A 15059-nucleotide genomic window follows, 5' to 3' on the forward strand; every position below is an offset into this window, starting at 1 on the left:
TGAACATGCCTCGAGGTGCGTTCGACCTTGCTATTGGCCATAAGAAGACCGGCAGCTTCTACACTGCTGCAAAGGGCTTTTGAGATGCAGCATGGTTGGTGTTTTGCGAAGAATACGGCCCAAAACTTGATTGTGTGACAGCACGGGCCCTTTACGTGGGTACCTTGGCATTAGAGGTGAGTTAAGTCCAGCTAGCAACCCACCGCCGACCTCCATCAAAACGAGTGACACAGCTAAAAACACTATTTGCCATATAAATCAAATTTACCTACGTCACACACCCAATGCCCGCGTGCGGCCATGCGCTTAGCGCGTGTGTGTTTCTTTTACACCAGTTATCGAGCAAAATAATTATTCACGCACCATACATCACGATAAAGCGTATTGAAAGCTGCACGCGTACCCAAAATGACGCCATACTTACGAGAAGTCCTTTAAAGTGAGGGAATAGACAAAACAAAATAGAGAATACTTTCCGGTATTCTTGCGTGATTTGAAGGCGAAAACATTATGACTTCTCTAATTAACTGGTTACGTGCATGGCGCATGACGTCACACGTTGTCACGTGTCCTTCGCATGTCTACCTCAATGCGCATTAAGCTACCTTAATCTACTTTGCTCTAACTTGTACCAAGCCTAATCCACCTTAATTCCCCTTGCTCTAATTTGTACGAACCTTAATCCACCTTAGTTCACCTTGTTCTTATTTGTACCAACGTTAATCCACCTTGATCCGTTCTTACGTCGCAGCCAGCTGCGGCATGACGTGTGCAGTGACACACGCCCTAGGCACAACTTTAGTCAACTGCAACCGGGCAGCGTTGGCGGCGTCGCGGAATCGTGCTGGTCTCGAACCCAGGAGGCACGGGTCCAGTACCAACCCAGGTCCAAATGTACCGAACTGTTTTCAAGAGCCTCCCTAGAAATTTTACGCCAATCCGAACACTTCTCTTTCTTTTACTCACTTTTACTCTTTGCTCCGTCCGCCATTTTGGATACCATCGTTCCGTCACGCCGGCATCTACCACAAGTTTTCGCGTAATAGGCATATAATGTTTTCGCATTAAAGACGAACCCGTTTCAGAGAATCACATGTTGTGTGTTCAGGGTTTTATGCAATGCCGAACGTATGTGCTTCTACTGAACCGTCATTGTGTCTCGAGCTTTTCTGCCATTTCTGACAAAACTTTGCTCACAGTATTTTACTAGACGTGCCGTATTTTATTTAGTTAGAAATGAGTTCTTCCTCGGCACATACTAGTTTGCATAAACAAACAAATTTTTAAAAAATGCGATGCATTGGTTGCAATTGCACATTATTATTTTCACAAACTGTGGCTACGACAACTTCGTCTCGACGCTATCGTGCTACGCTGGATTGCGGAAGAGCAGGATAATAAAAGAATGCTCCGACCCAGGCCCAGTTCATTTCAGGTAGACGGAGCTGGAGCACAACTTTCGTGAACTATATACGTCTTACGACTCACGCGTGCGTACTCTGTGAACGCTGATTATTTCTAAAAGCTGTACTAAATGTTCAGAAGCTTTGACTTTTGGAACATTCGAAATAAAGGAGGGAAGAAACGATGTGGGCAACGCAGAGCGTCTCTCCTGTCAACCGCATTTATTCCCGCTCTTATTTCTGCTCAACGTCACTACATACACTACTGAACACTTCATCAGGAATCGATTAAGGAAGGCCTAAATAGTCAATTCCAACTCAAAACATTTCTTTTGTCGTGGGATTAAAGAAGTTGGCAGTTTCACTCGAAAGCGATGCACTAAAAAAATCCGGAAACAACTAAGCACTTCTTATTCAATCTGAATGAGAAAGCATTACGTCCAACTGAGCTCCGTTGAGCTGTGCTTCCAGTTGTGCCTTACAAAATTTTTATAAAAGGTCTATAGGCAGTGTATAAACGTCTATAGACTGTCTATAGATATTCTATAAAAAAAATTGCAACGGATGAACTCCTTGCCGACAAGCGAACGCGTTGGGTCGCCAGGCGTGTTTTAATTTGGCCTTGCCGAGACGCACATAGAAGGCAGGCGAGAGTGGGCGCGGACAAGGTACACGCGTATAGCGTAGCATCCCGAGAGTGAGAGCGAGGATGACGTGGCGTCGCAGCGACGCTCTCTCCCCTCACGCAACACCTGGCGCCGCAGCAGCTGTTCCCTTTCGCCCGTTTGGCTCCGCCGAGGCGCGCGCGTGACGTGGCGTCGCAGCCAATGGGAATTTAGGTGCCGTTTCACTTGTCCAGACGACAGACGCCGCCATTTTCGCTCGCTTGGGTCATTTGACGATTTGGCATCGAAAGATGGCAGCGTTTGCCGTACCACTCGAACTCGTCATAACGGTGTTCTGACAATACGCAGGGACACTGCAATGGCGCCGCGTTGAAATGGAGCAAGCGAGTTGCGAGCCGCGTTCCTCATCGAGTTCCAGCTCGTTGTTTGAAACGCACGTGATGTTGGGCGTGAGCTGGGGCGTCTCCAAGTTTAGATGCTGCGGTTGGGCAGAACAGCCCTCCTTTCCTGCCGTCGGCTGCCGCCAGCATCTGATACCTACACACACAAGAAAGACACACAACCGATCAAATCATTGCTTCAAACTTCACTTACAGCGCATACAGGGACAAGAGACCGAAAGATCGACGAAGACAAGCGCTGCCTTCGTCGTTCTTTTGGTCCCTTGTCCATGTATGCGATGTAAGTGAAGTTTGAAACAATGAAATACCAACTAGCCCGTGCCCAAACCTTGATCAAATCGTTTCATTGCAGCGTAGTTTTATAATATTTGGCTGGTGTAGCAGGACGCCACGTTTTAGAAGGGGGCAAACAAAGCGAGACGATACTTGACCTGGCGCGATGCAGCGTACGTGAGACAACCACAACGGCGGCGCCGCAGAGACAGCGCCCCGTGAGATGCCAGGCGCGTCACACTGCTGGCGCGATGATGAACACCGGCAGTGTTGTTACAGGCGTCGCACTTCCTTGGAACCCGAGATGAGACCGACCAGAAGCAGTCTGTCTCTGCTGGCGCGCAACGAGGATGTTAGACAGTTATAGCTTGATGATTACTGTTCGTTCCGCTCGCACCGATGTATACCCACCGTGGTTGCGGTGCGCATGCGGCTACTCAACTGGAACGCTAAAGTATGCACGTGTAAAGATAATGCGAGTTTCTGGAAGCCAGAACGCTGCCGGCCTGCCTCCGGCAGAGCCAATGGAGCCGATCATGACGATGCGCCCACTTGGCTTCGTTCCCAGTGTAATTCACCTTCACGTGAAAACCGCGCATGCGTCGTCCTTGCCGTAGGAGCACGACCGTGGCGACACCAACGGCGACGGCGTGAATCCGCTTCGCGTATCCCCGTAATTGCTATAGCAATAAAACCAAAAGGCGAGCTCATCCGAGGTAAAACAAACAATCGCTCGCAAGACGGGAAGGGCACCGCAAAATGACTCCCGCGAAGTCCCCAAGGACAACAAATGCGCGGAAGTTGATTGCCACTTTCTCCTTTACAAGAGTACAGATCAACAGTTGGGTGATATGGCGCGCATAGCATACTAAGAGAAACAAAGCATCGTTCCGCGATGCTCCCACGGCGGCCAAAAGATATGTTGCTTGCATAAGCGTCTTGTTGTTCGTACACGGCCAACAACGGTTGTTGCGTGATGCGATATTCTCCAGGCGGGTTCCTCTTTCTGTCTTTTGCCGCCTCCTGGGAATGCAATGCAATCAACGACGCACGAATTTTCCCCGCGCCAAATTTCCATTTGGCGTAGTACGTGTGTGAGCACGTGGGTTCATTGGGACGCAAACGCGTTTTGCGTCCGGCCTTCGTTTCCGTGGCACGGACTTCATGTATGCATGCGCTCGGGAATGAGCGGGCATATGGCACGGGAAGTGCACGTGCGGTTGCTGCACCTCTGTTGCGCTGAGAGCTGCTGCGTTGAAGCGACGAGAGAATTGTTTTTTGGGGGGAGGCAGATGATAGTGGGCGTAGATTATGTGTAACGTCTTAATTGCCCCTAAAGTGAAACAGTAAGTTTTGTTGTGCTAGTAAGTTATGCATCTCTATGTAATACTTATTGCGTCCTTGTGTGTTCATTTATTTTGTATTGTTCGATCGACTTGTGTTTGATCGATGATAGTGCACAATCTACTGCGTCTGTGCTATGCTTTTTTTTCCGTGTCGAATGTTGAAGCACGCTTAAGAAATGCGGTTTATGTTCGGAACGTTTTTCTTTCTGTCAACTCGTTCGATTATATTTTGATCATAGAACAATTTATTTCTTATGCTGAATCCGGCGAACGTTTGCCATCATTTCCAATTTTCTCCAAATAACTAACTCCACTCTCACTCACTCATTCACCTACTCGCCCACTCACACACTCGCCCACTCACTCATCCACACACACACACACTCACTCACTCACTCACTCACTCACTCACTCACTCACTCACTCACTCACTCACTCACTCACTCACTCACTCACTCACTCAATCAATCAATCAATCAATCAATCAATCAATCAATCAATCAATCAATCAATCAATCACTCGCTCGCTCGCTCGCTCGCTCGCTCACTCACTCACTCACTCACTCACTCACTCACTCACTCACTCACTCACTCACTCACTCACTCACTATGATTATGGAATATCTAAACCATCATAGATGGAGGATTAACAAGCGCACACTATGAAAATGGATAAAAGAAGGCAGACGCAGGAAAAATGGTAACTCGAAACTATAGTGGTAAATTCAGCGAATTGCACCTGAGCGCACCAGGGGCGTCTTGATTCGCCGCTTCATCCGATCACCGTTTCCTACGATTCGCACAGGCGCGATTGGCCGAATTCTCCATCAAGTATATTGCATTGATATAAATATACATAAATATACATAATACATATACATAATACATGTAATAATTACATGTATTATTAATATTAATATACATGTAATACATGTAATACATACATAATATATATAAATATATATTATACAGCACGCGTAATAAGCAATGCACATGTTGCGATTATATCGCAATTCATCCGAAACGTCAAGGCTCCTGTCACACAAAAAGGAGGATTGCTTAGTCGGAAAGGAGGCAAACATGAATGACGGATAACAAGACAGTCGGATAAATTCTGCACGATCATTCATTGACCACAATGATTCAGGCAGCGTCATTCATGACAATAAAAAAAAAGGACTAAAGCTGACCTAAAGCAAGGGTGCTAGCTTATAAAGCCAGAATGGTCGAAATTCGAGAAAATCTCTTGAAACCATTCGTGTCATGACGCCGTGCCAAGATTGAAAATTTGGAGCAATATTCAAGAGCAATATTCGCGCTTACCTTCTACTATAATACTAATAACAAGCATTTCCCAGGAAAATGTGTGAAAACTGCTTTTTTCAAAGGCTAGCTGCGTTGCTACGAACTCATCTGATTTCTTACCACTCTTTAGTGTTCGTTCATTTTGAAAATAATCGAACAACGAGGCGAGATAAGCCTGCCTGTCAACGCAAACCAGCAAAGCGCTGCAGCAAAAAAACAAGAAAACACATGGCGAGCAAGCGAATGCACGGTGCAATAGCAATCACTCTCCCAAAAGTAAGCCACGGAGGTGATATCGGTTTAGTACAGCTGGATGGCTTAACACCAAGATGCTCCTGTACCATGCGGGAGTGCGACATCCTCTCGTATTAAAAAAAAAATCAACATGCTCGGTAGCTACCTAGTATTCATGAGCTCAATAACATCATCATCACCAACGGGGACCTGCACTGCTAGACAGATGACTTCTTAGCATCGTGGCACCGTTCATATAGCACGGCTTTTTTTTTTTTTTACAGGACGGCTAGCGCATGGCCGCCTCTGGCAGCGCGCAACAGGGTCACATGCCCGAAAGACCACGATAATGGCATTATCATGCAGTGGAGGATCATCTGACTGGCTTCGCGTTTGGTCACATGCTGCGAGGGAGTTCAAAAAAGCTTCCTCATTTTTCAGTGTCTGAGCCGTCTTTTTTCTTGTGAAGTTTTTAATGCTCCCCGATGTAAGCTCCATATCAAAACCACCAAGCTATTAATTCCATGCTTCATCACTGTTCAATATTTTTTAGGCTTCAATATCAGGTTCACTCATAACTCTCTCCGGAAGTGACCGTCTATTACAGAATATGAGAGAATTCGCGTATATGTACAATATTTGCCAAAGGGACGTTAAACACATTTCAGTTGTGTTCGTACTTTTATTTTCGTATGGTTACCGTGTATGTCCTTTTTTTATACTTCTAGGAGCCTATCAACTTTGAAGACAGGACCATCATTATGTTCAATTGCTCTAGCACTAACGCATTCAGCGGCATTCAGCGTTGCTTTTGACGTCGGTATTGCTTGGTGGAGACTAGGGATGTGCGCATTTAATGGAGCCATTACATCTGCTGTATACTAAACATAAGAATAAAAGAAGGACAGGCTAAAATATTCACAATGAGTTTCATACGCGTCTGCGAATGGCATCACTATTTGTTGGTCCTTTTGTTGCTTTCTTCTATCGATTCGCCGATATTAAAGCCAGATCTTCGGTCTTTGTATAGAAATAATGAAGCGCAGACTCTAGTTTTCTAAAGAAAATTAAGAGAATGGGATATTTTGGTAATTACAGTCCTAGAAAACCTCGCATACAAAAGAGTTTTGCTCTGCGCCCGGAACTCAATCATCATGTTGCCACGAGAACTTGATAACTTAGAAGTCCGCCCTAATTAAATACAATAAACCATATCAGGGTATTAAACTGGCCCTTGGAAACTATATTTTCTTTATTACGGTGGTAGATGGTTTATACCTAAAAGTTATGATCCAAGGAACGTTTCTTTTTGTCTAATTTCATATCGAAGCTCCACCACTGGCACGCCATTGTGAAGTCACGTATTTCAGTTATCTCTCTTCTTGCTTCACACATGCACTGTTGTGGCTTCGTACAAGTGCTTGAAGCTTGATGTGTTCTGTCTGCGGTTCCACTAGAATAAAGTACTTTAGCAAGGAAGTGCTGGTCAATAAAAGGTTAATTATGTCAGGACAAATGCCGTCAAAGATCACGACATCGCGACAAACTGGTGTCAAAATTTAAGTGCGACATAGCCACTCATCCTTCCTTTCTGTGTTTCATTTTTGTAGCTTTCCATGCTAGCTCTCATCGTGAAGGTATCCTTCTCGGTACTGTGAAAGGGCAAGAAAATAATACGGTGTGTACAATATTTTGTTTTAGTCTCCATTGAAAATACAAACAACAAAACGTAACAATGCAGCAGCAACTTGTGAACATTCATTTTCAATGAACACTTCTATACAAGGCTTGTGTGCTTGAATATACCGCGATGTCGAACTCAAGTCAAGTGCTTCCATTTGTGTTGCTCGAGTGGATACTTTCTGACATCGGTCCATTCTGACATGGGTTCAGCGCAATTTTTCTTCTCCTGTCATATATTGTTTCCCTTCAGCGTGCAGCATGAGCAATAAGTTTCAACGCAATTACTTGATATGTACGCCTGTATTTTGCTCCCATTAGAACATCCGTCCCCACTCGCCTTCTCTAAATCCCTATCATGCCGCCAACTTCCACTCATTGATAACAGCGCTGGACAGCTTATGGTTGCAACGTCTAGGACACACGCACACGCACACACACACGCACGCACGCACGCACGCACACACGCACACGCACACGCACACACACACACAAAACCGAAGGACTAGCATGCTCAATGAGTCTCTCAACTATGCCGCCAACTGAGAGACTCAATATAATCGAGCGTTAATATAAGAAAAGGAAATTTTATGAAATTTTCCCACAATTCCCCCACGATTGTTCGTGAACAAATCAACTTGAATTGTCGAAGGAAGAAGTAATAGGAATCTAGAGTCCTATACAAAGAACTTCTGGGAGAAATATGGGTACAAAACAGGACATTTTGATTTCTTGCAGAATTCCTATTCCGCATACTTTTCGTCAGTATATACACGACCAGGATATGATGGGGACGCACAGGCATTTGCGAACATGCACAGAAGGTTACCATAGAATACAGGTCAAGAACCAGGCTCCGGTATCCAGGTACCAGGCTGAACTCCTCGCCGAAGCCCCTGAACATTTTAAATGCTTACAGTGGTGCCTAAGCACGGAAAAAATAGAGCCAATGACACTCTACCAGCTCACGTGCAACCAAGGCGGAGAGACCCGTCGAGCTTCAAAAAAGACATGCCCTCGGCAGAAAAAGAATTGGTCTACCAGGCATAGGTCTTTGGCGAAATGAGTGTTTGTGAATCTTGTAATTGGCCCCAAGCCTTCAGTTCGCACGGCTGTGGAGCTACAGACTAAGGTGGAGGTAAGGCCCTACGAGGCCGCAGAGGCCGCTTAACATTTCACGATCGAGATAGGCCGCCATAAAGAACTGAAAGTTCTCGATCCCATTTCCGTTCTATGCAGCCGATTCCTCAAGGTTCTGCAACACGCGCATCAGCCATAAACCAGCATTGTGAGATTCTTTTGGCGAAGAACTATCAAATTGTGCTACTTCCTTTGACTAGTGTCCATTAGTTGTTGCGGTGTGCATCGTTTTATTGGTCAACGATGTACTATAGGTTAGAGTTGGGCTCACGGGAATTCGATATAGGTGCTCTTGCAATGAGGAACCAATTTTAAGTGTAGTTTTGTGCAACCAGGAACTAGAATCCAAGTTTTTACGACCCAACCGACAGACTACCTCAGAATGTGTCTAGAACCGATGTAATATGAAGTTTTACTTCTGTTATGTTACCCTGAACTCGTAAAGGCGACGTTTCCGTAGTCACCGTTACATCGTCACACGTTACTGCAATTCTAGGTCTAACTTAACGACCGTGACGAGTGAAAACTTTACCTTCCGTGGTAATGATTAGGTGAAACCGAGGCAGACATCGCGTCATCGCATAGGGACCGAAACGTTTCTTTTACGACCTTTCCCCGTGAGGACCGTAAAAAGCTTGCCCAACGCGCTGAATGGTACGTGTTTAGGACTACATGACTCGAATGCGCCCAGCTATTCGGGGCTCTGACGTAGTGCGTAGTGCGAGCTGTTCTGTACAACACTTAAAAAGCAATTAAGAAAGAATAATGCGTTACGCACCTACCCTTAACTACGAGTTAGGTATGAAAGAAGGAAGCCAGCAAAGAAGGAGCAGTATTTCTTTAACTCGAGCAAAAGCACAAAATAGCACGCAGAACGACAGAAGGAGACGAAGCTCTTGCTTGCTCCTTTGCGCTTTCCCTCAAGTTATGCAGTGCCAACTAGCCTACCAGTCTGCTCTTTTAATATTTCTAGCGTCACCGCTTGTGCGACAGCTTTTACGAGAGGTTCGTTGTCGCTCACGAATTCACGTGAGCAGTTTGTGTGGCGTAAACTCTAAATGGGACGGTTATTCATTTTTAATGCGTTAGCATTCTTAAGGTACTTACGCACTTTACGGGGCGCTATGTTTGTATGCTCGTCGTATTGACATGAGTGACTAAGTATATGACAATGCGTACATACGTGCCACTCTTCTATGGTCCTCTTTCATGCCGACATGGGTCGCTCTAAATGCGGTACTGGATAGGTACCTTAGGTTTCTCCGATGTTGAGCACAATCGAACCCACATCACGAGGGTTCCTCAAGGACAGCAGCCGGATGTATTTGCAGGAGGCAGCGCCGAAAATGCACTGTGTATGTGCCGAATTTCAAAGAACGCATTTCACACTTACGCTTTCGCGAGCTGTGCCACAAGTGCAATGGGTATGGGCCCTTCTTCAACGAACCTCTCGCATGGTTGGGTCACTGAGTATATGCGACTGAGCGTGCGGCAAACGAGGGAACAATTCTCAGGACTCACTGGCAACGATGCGCCACGCTTCCAGTCTCGGAGGCCACGCGCGGACTTCTCATGAGCGCTACTAGATGGCGCAGCGTGTGCCGAGTGAAGTGCGACCATGGGTCTTACTGAGGGCTCTGCATGAACTACGAAGCTTCCGCTCCTGTGTTCATTGTCAAATAGTTGTTGATTGTACTTGGAAAATGTAATAACTTGTAAATGTAAATGTACTTGTCAATGTAAAAAAAGAAGCGGAATCAATCATTTTAGCTAATAGCTTTGCATCAATGGTAAGTAAATCATAAAGCAGATATAATTTATGAGACAAGACAAGGGATGACTTTCTTCAATCATGCACAATCTGAAAAAAACTATCCAGCATGTTTATCGGAGTTATACGAACGAGAGAACAAGGAAAAAAAGAAGGCTAGGATGAAGAACCAAATAAACACAGCGAAAGTACATTTAGTAGGGAACTTGTAGTTGGCCAAGGTGTCTTAAGAGAAAAGGAAGAAAGACGCGATGCTAAAAGGATGCCTTCAAGCTAGAATTACTAGTCCTTTGCTCACAGTTCCTGAACCGTATCCACCCTTTTGCCAAGCGTTTGTGCTCATTGTTTGCTGTCAGTGTTCATAGGGAGAATTTGCTTTATTCCAACCTTCCGGGGCGTTATTACCGCTCACTCTCCCTTATGATAGCAGTGGCCCCCGGGCTACAGATTACACGTTCTTTCCAGGGTAATGACCTCCATAATGTAACGAAGCCCGCCCCATTTCCGACGAGAGGGGAGTGATGGTCTGATTCTCGCCATCTACCCAGGCCGAATCTTTCTCGTAATATTTATCTTTATTAACGAGATATGAAGAAGGGCGTTCGTGCACAAACACGGCGCCGGCTCCTGGTTGTCTTGCGACCAGGAAATACATCGAGAGTGCTCGTTACGACCCTCTAGGTTCTCCCTGTGCCAGAAAAGCAGCACGCAACACTTGTCGTTTAGAAGGGAGCCTAAGGGAGTGGGCTCCTAATAACTGGATCAGAGCCTCGCGACCATTCGCCAAACGGGTGTTCTCACGCCGCGCTACAGATGCGCCGACTGCAACCTGTCCGCTAGCCTTAGGAAACGCTTTTCATAAGTTTATTGTATGCTCTATAGGAACATTCTGGCAGGCCTGCCTCTGCCAGAAGCGTAATTTCGCGAAAGCGTAATTTACAAGTGCACTTTAACCTGATATCCATCTTTGGTACCGCTTTCTAAACGTAAAGTGTTTAAACTGCCCTAAATTTAGAAGGCCGCTGCTCACAGTTGCTTCATGCGCCTCAACCTTGGAGCAAAGAAGGTGCTCTTAGCAGTTTAGTAGTTTGGTTTGCTGGGCCAGTTGGTGCATGGTGAATGTATAAGGGGTTCCAGCAAGTACGGACGCGAGCACAAGTAAAAAAAAAAACGAATGGACAGGACAACGCTGGGACAACACTCTTAGCCTTTCCTCAGTGGCACAATTATGTGTGTGTCCCGCCTACGCGCAAGAACGACATGAACTTGTCTCTTCCATTGCAAAGATCCATGAGAAATCGCTATCGGACGAGTTTGTTTTAGGTCCCTGGCCTAATGCAAACAGCGCAGCCCTGGTAACAAGAGCCGCTATAGCTTTTCTCCAAGCCACTGGGCTGGACGCACGACTTTAGAGAGGCCACAACTCTGAATTTGTGTATAAGGATCTCTTCCTTATACCATCATCATTCATCAGCCCTTTCCCTCCCCGTACCTCTTCCTCAGTGTAGAGTAGCAGGCCAGAGCAACTTATAGCTCAGGTCGACCTCTCTGCCTTTCTGGAAATAAATTTCTCTTTCTCTCTCTCTCTCTCTCTCGCGTCGACCAGGCACATTATTAGCTTGCTGCTGCGTGTGTTTCCGCTTGGGCGGGTGTCAGCTATATTTGAGTGCGTCGTTTCATATGTCTTTGTCGTCATAAGGAGTAGCTAGCTGAGTGTATGACCATATCGATATCTGCACCATGCAATAAAGGATGTCTCTCTTTCTCTCTATATTCAAAGTGAACCTAACGCTCGTAGTGCCCGACTATGTTGGTGAAATTTCTGTGTACTGGCGCGAGTGGAGAATGTGATCATAGGACCAATATTGCAACGATTGATGCTTAATCTAAAAGGTCACGGTGAAGTCTTTAGCGTCGACACTTCATCAAGCAATGCACAAGCGCACCACTTCACCCCCGTTGTCATTTGTCTCGAGGTGTAAAGGTAAAACAAATGATGTAACAGAAGGTGTGCAAGCACAATGGCAAAATTAATGAGCGTAATATGGCTACACACTCGGCTTGAGCTAAACGGTGAGCTTAATTGCATCATAGCGGCGCTTACGCGCCGTTGCAGTCCAGTGCCCGTGAACGCTGCTGATTAAAAAAAACAATGCACTGCTCGTATTGATCTGACAACTTAAACCATCATCAAAAAGAAAAAAAAAGAACACGCGGACAAAATATAGAAGGCCAGATGCGCTGACTTACACCATATATATTTCGGAAAGGAATTAGGAAAAGAGCTCGCGGTCTTTGGGCGCGAAAAAAAATGCCTCTATCTGATTAAGAAAGGATACTCGACCGACTGTTCATAAAATCGAAAGATGTGATGTTGAAACTCATTCGAGCAAGCATATTTTCCCGTATGTAGCAGACGTATCACCAACGCACTCGACGCTATTGTGCCCGATGAAAAAAAAGCCTGCAAAAGCTCACGTGGAACAATGTGCACATACTTATTCACGATATCACAACGTCACTTTCGGTAAATTAAGCAATTTGTACCTAGCGCTCATGAGTGTCTGCAATAGGTAACTGATCATTTCCACAGTTGGCGCAGGCATCGCGAACAGTATTGGCAGAAACGTTATTGAAAGCTAGCATTCGCACTTTCTCTTTCCTCTTTTCCAGTGTCTCCGCCTTGGTATCCTGGCCACCGACGACTCAAAGCTACTCCTGTGAACCAGAGCAGCAAGAGCCCTGCCCAGTAGAAGACTGTGTCATGTACAGGTACACCGAAAACCCTTCGTATGCAGCTGAAGACCACAAGCGCGATGCCGAGTCAGCGACGCCTGCCGGCGTCGTCCAGCACTACGGGAGTTCCGATCCAATCAAGTTCCTGGCGACGCTCGTCAAACAGACCGCGGCCGCCGCGGCCTCGAACCTCTGCAACGGCACCGCGTCACCACTGTCTTGCGGCGGTGACTCCAGGAACGTGACTCCCGATGCCGCGTACTTAGACGGCGAGGACGATGACTTCTTCGAGTACCCCGGGAACAGGGCGGTGGAAGAGGTGCTGGGCATCGTGGTGCCCATCCTGTTCGGTGCCATCGCCGTGATCGGGTTCTTCGGCAACGCGCTCGTGGTCCTGGTCGTGCTGTGCAATCCGCAGATGCGTTCCACCACGAACATTCTCATCATTAACCTCGCCATGGCCGACCTGCTCTTCATCGTCTTCTGCGTCCCCTTCACGGGCTGGGACTACACCCTCAACTACTGGCCCTTCGGCGACGTCTGGTGTCGCGTGGTGCAGTACCTCGTGATCGTGTGCGCGTACGCGAGCATATACACGCTGGTGCTGATGTCGCTGGACCGGTTCCTGGCCGTGGTCCACCCGATCACCTCCATGTCGGTGAGGACGGAGCGAAACGCGTACCTGGCCATCCTCCTCACCTGGGTCGTCATCCTGCTCGCTTGCATTCCCGCGCTCTTCGCCCACGGCATGATTGTCCTCAACGACAGTTTCTCCTCCTGCACCTTCCGGGTGGACCTGGGATACAACATCGCGGCTTTTCAGATATCCTTCTTCATGTCCTCCTTTGTGATTCCGCTGGCGCTCATATTCGTACTTTACGTCCTGATGCTCAAGAGGCTTTGGTTTGGAACGGCGCCCGGAGGCAGGGTCAGCGCGGAGAGCGTGCGATCCAAGAAACGGGTCACCCGACTCGTAGTGGTGGTGGTCGTCGTGTTCGCCGTTTGCTGGTGTCCTGTTCAGGTATGTGCCATGTGTATTGCTTTTGTAATACCGAATACAGGTATCAAGGATGTCATGGTGTGGTCCTTTGCTCAAGTGGTGGTCAACCTTCGGGTCGTACTATCTATAGCTTAAGAAGGACGTAGCTACGGGAACAACGCTCCTCCGTGGCGCAAATGGGATCAAAAACGTGTTTTTGTTTCCATGCTTCATGCTTCATGCCTACACCACCAAATAGTGTCCACGCATAGCATGAGACGACCACACTAATAGGCTGTTCAGCCGTCTTAACGCCCACTTGAGTATATTGCCGCCTTCGTAAGCAAATGACAGCGGCTATTTTTGGGTTCATTCGTGCCTACAGCCATAGGTCTGACTTGTTGGGTCAGCATAGCATTACACACTGATGACAGAAAATAAAGAACACAGCTCTCGTCCCCGTGTAACCTTATCCTGGCCGAAACAATCAGTACGTACAAACTGAGACATTAAATTATGGGGTTACACTTTTGACGCCGGAACGTGTATGCAGTAGAACAAACTCAGCTTTTAAAATGCCTGTCAGGTCTTGCAGAACACGTTCAGCTTTTCTGACGGCAAGCCCTGATGACCGCAATATGCCGAAGCTACAGCCTCCGAGGCTGTGTGCGTGATAGAGCTCAATGATTTAGAATATCAAGCAGAAAGTGTCGCACTTGTGGCCACATCCTTCAGTGCTCCGAAACAGAAAAAAAGAACGTTTTATAAATGCAAGCTGATTGTACTTACTTGATTGAATTTACTACTACCAGAAGTGTATGTGATGACACAGCTTGAAACCAGTACCATACAACAGCTTTCTTCTATTACGATTCTGTGGGTTGTCGGCTCTCATTTGAGGAAGCCAGTAGTTTGGTGCAGCTTCAGTGCTAATGAACAGTTTTCAAAGAGTCGGGCAAATGTTTGCAAAAGAAGTACTTCCATGAGGAGACAATGCGATCAATGCTCTTGCTTCACCTGTTTTCGGCTGTAGGCTGCAATGTGTGATTAAATGGTTCAAGCCTATCCCGATGGCAAAAATAAAAAGATAAGCGAATTCCACACATATGCGGGTTTCGGTTATTGGCGAAGCTTTTCTTGATATTTGCTACAAAGGTTTTCGCTT

The 15059-nt window shown here is 46.6% G+C and overlaps 2 protein-coding genes across 10 annotated transcripts in view; one reads left to right on the plus strand and one right to left on the minus strand.

Moving 5' to 3' along the window:
- Positions 1 to 15059, minus strand: part of LOC135917129 (uncharacterized) — a 677883-nt gene that overhangs the window by 258948 nt on the left and 403876 nt on the right. The gene's annotated exons all lie outside the window — the stretch shown is intronic.
- LOC135915639 (allatostatin-A receptor-like) overlaps positions 1 to 15059 on the plus strand; it is a 90256-nt gene that overhangs the window by 70230 nt on the left and 4967 nt on the right. For all 4 annotated transcript variants that reach the window (XM_070524060.1, XM_070524058.1, XM_070524059.1 and 1 more), the window contains one exon: positions 12853 to 13936. In XM_070524060.1, the coding sequence (XP_070380161.1) occupies positions 12944 to 13936 (993 nt within the window). In that variant the 5' untranslated portion in view covers positions 12853 to 12943. The remainder of the gene's footprint in view (positions 1 to 12852; positions 13937 to 15059) is intronic.

The sequence above is a fragment of the Dermacentor albipictus genome, chromosome 8 (genome assembly GCF_038994185.2).
Source record: "Dermacentor albipictus isolate Rhodes 1998 colony chromosome 8, USDA_Dalb.pri_finalv2, whole genome shotgun sequence".
Taxonomy (NCBI): Eukaryota; Metazoa; Arthropoda; class Arachnida; order Ixodida; family Ixodidae; genus Dermacentor; species Dermacentor albipictus.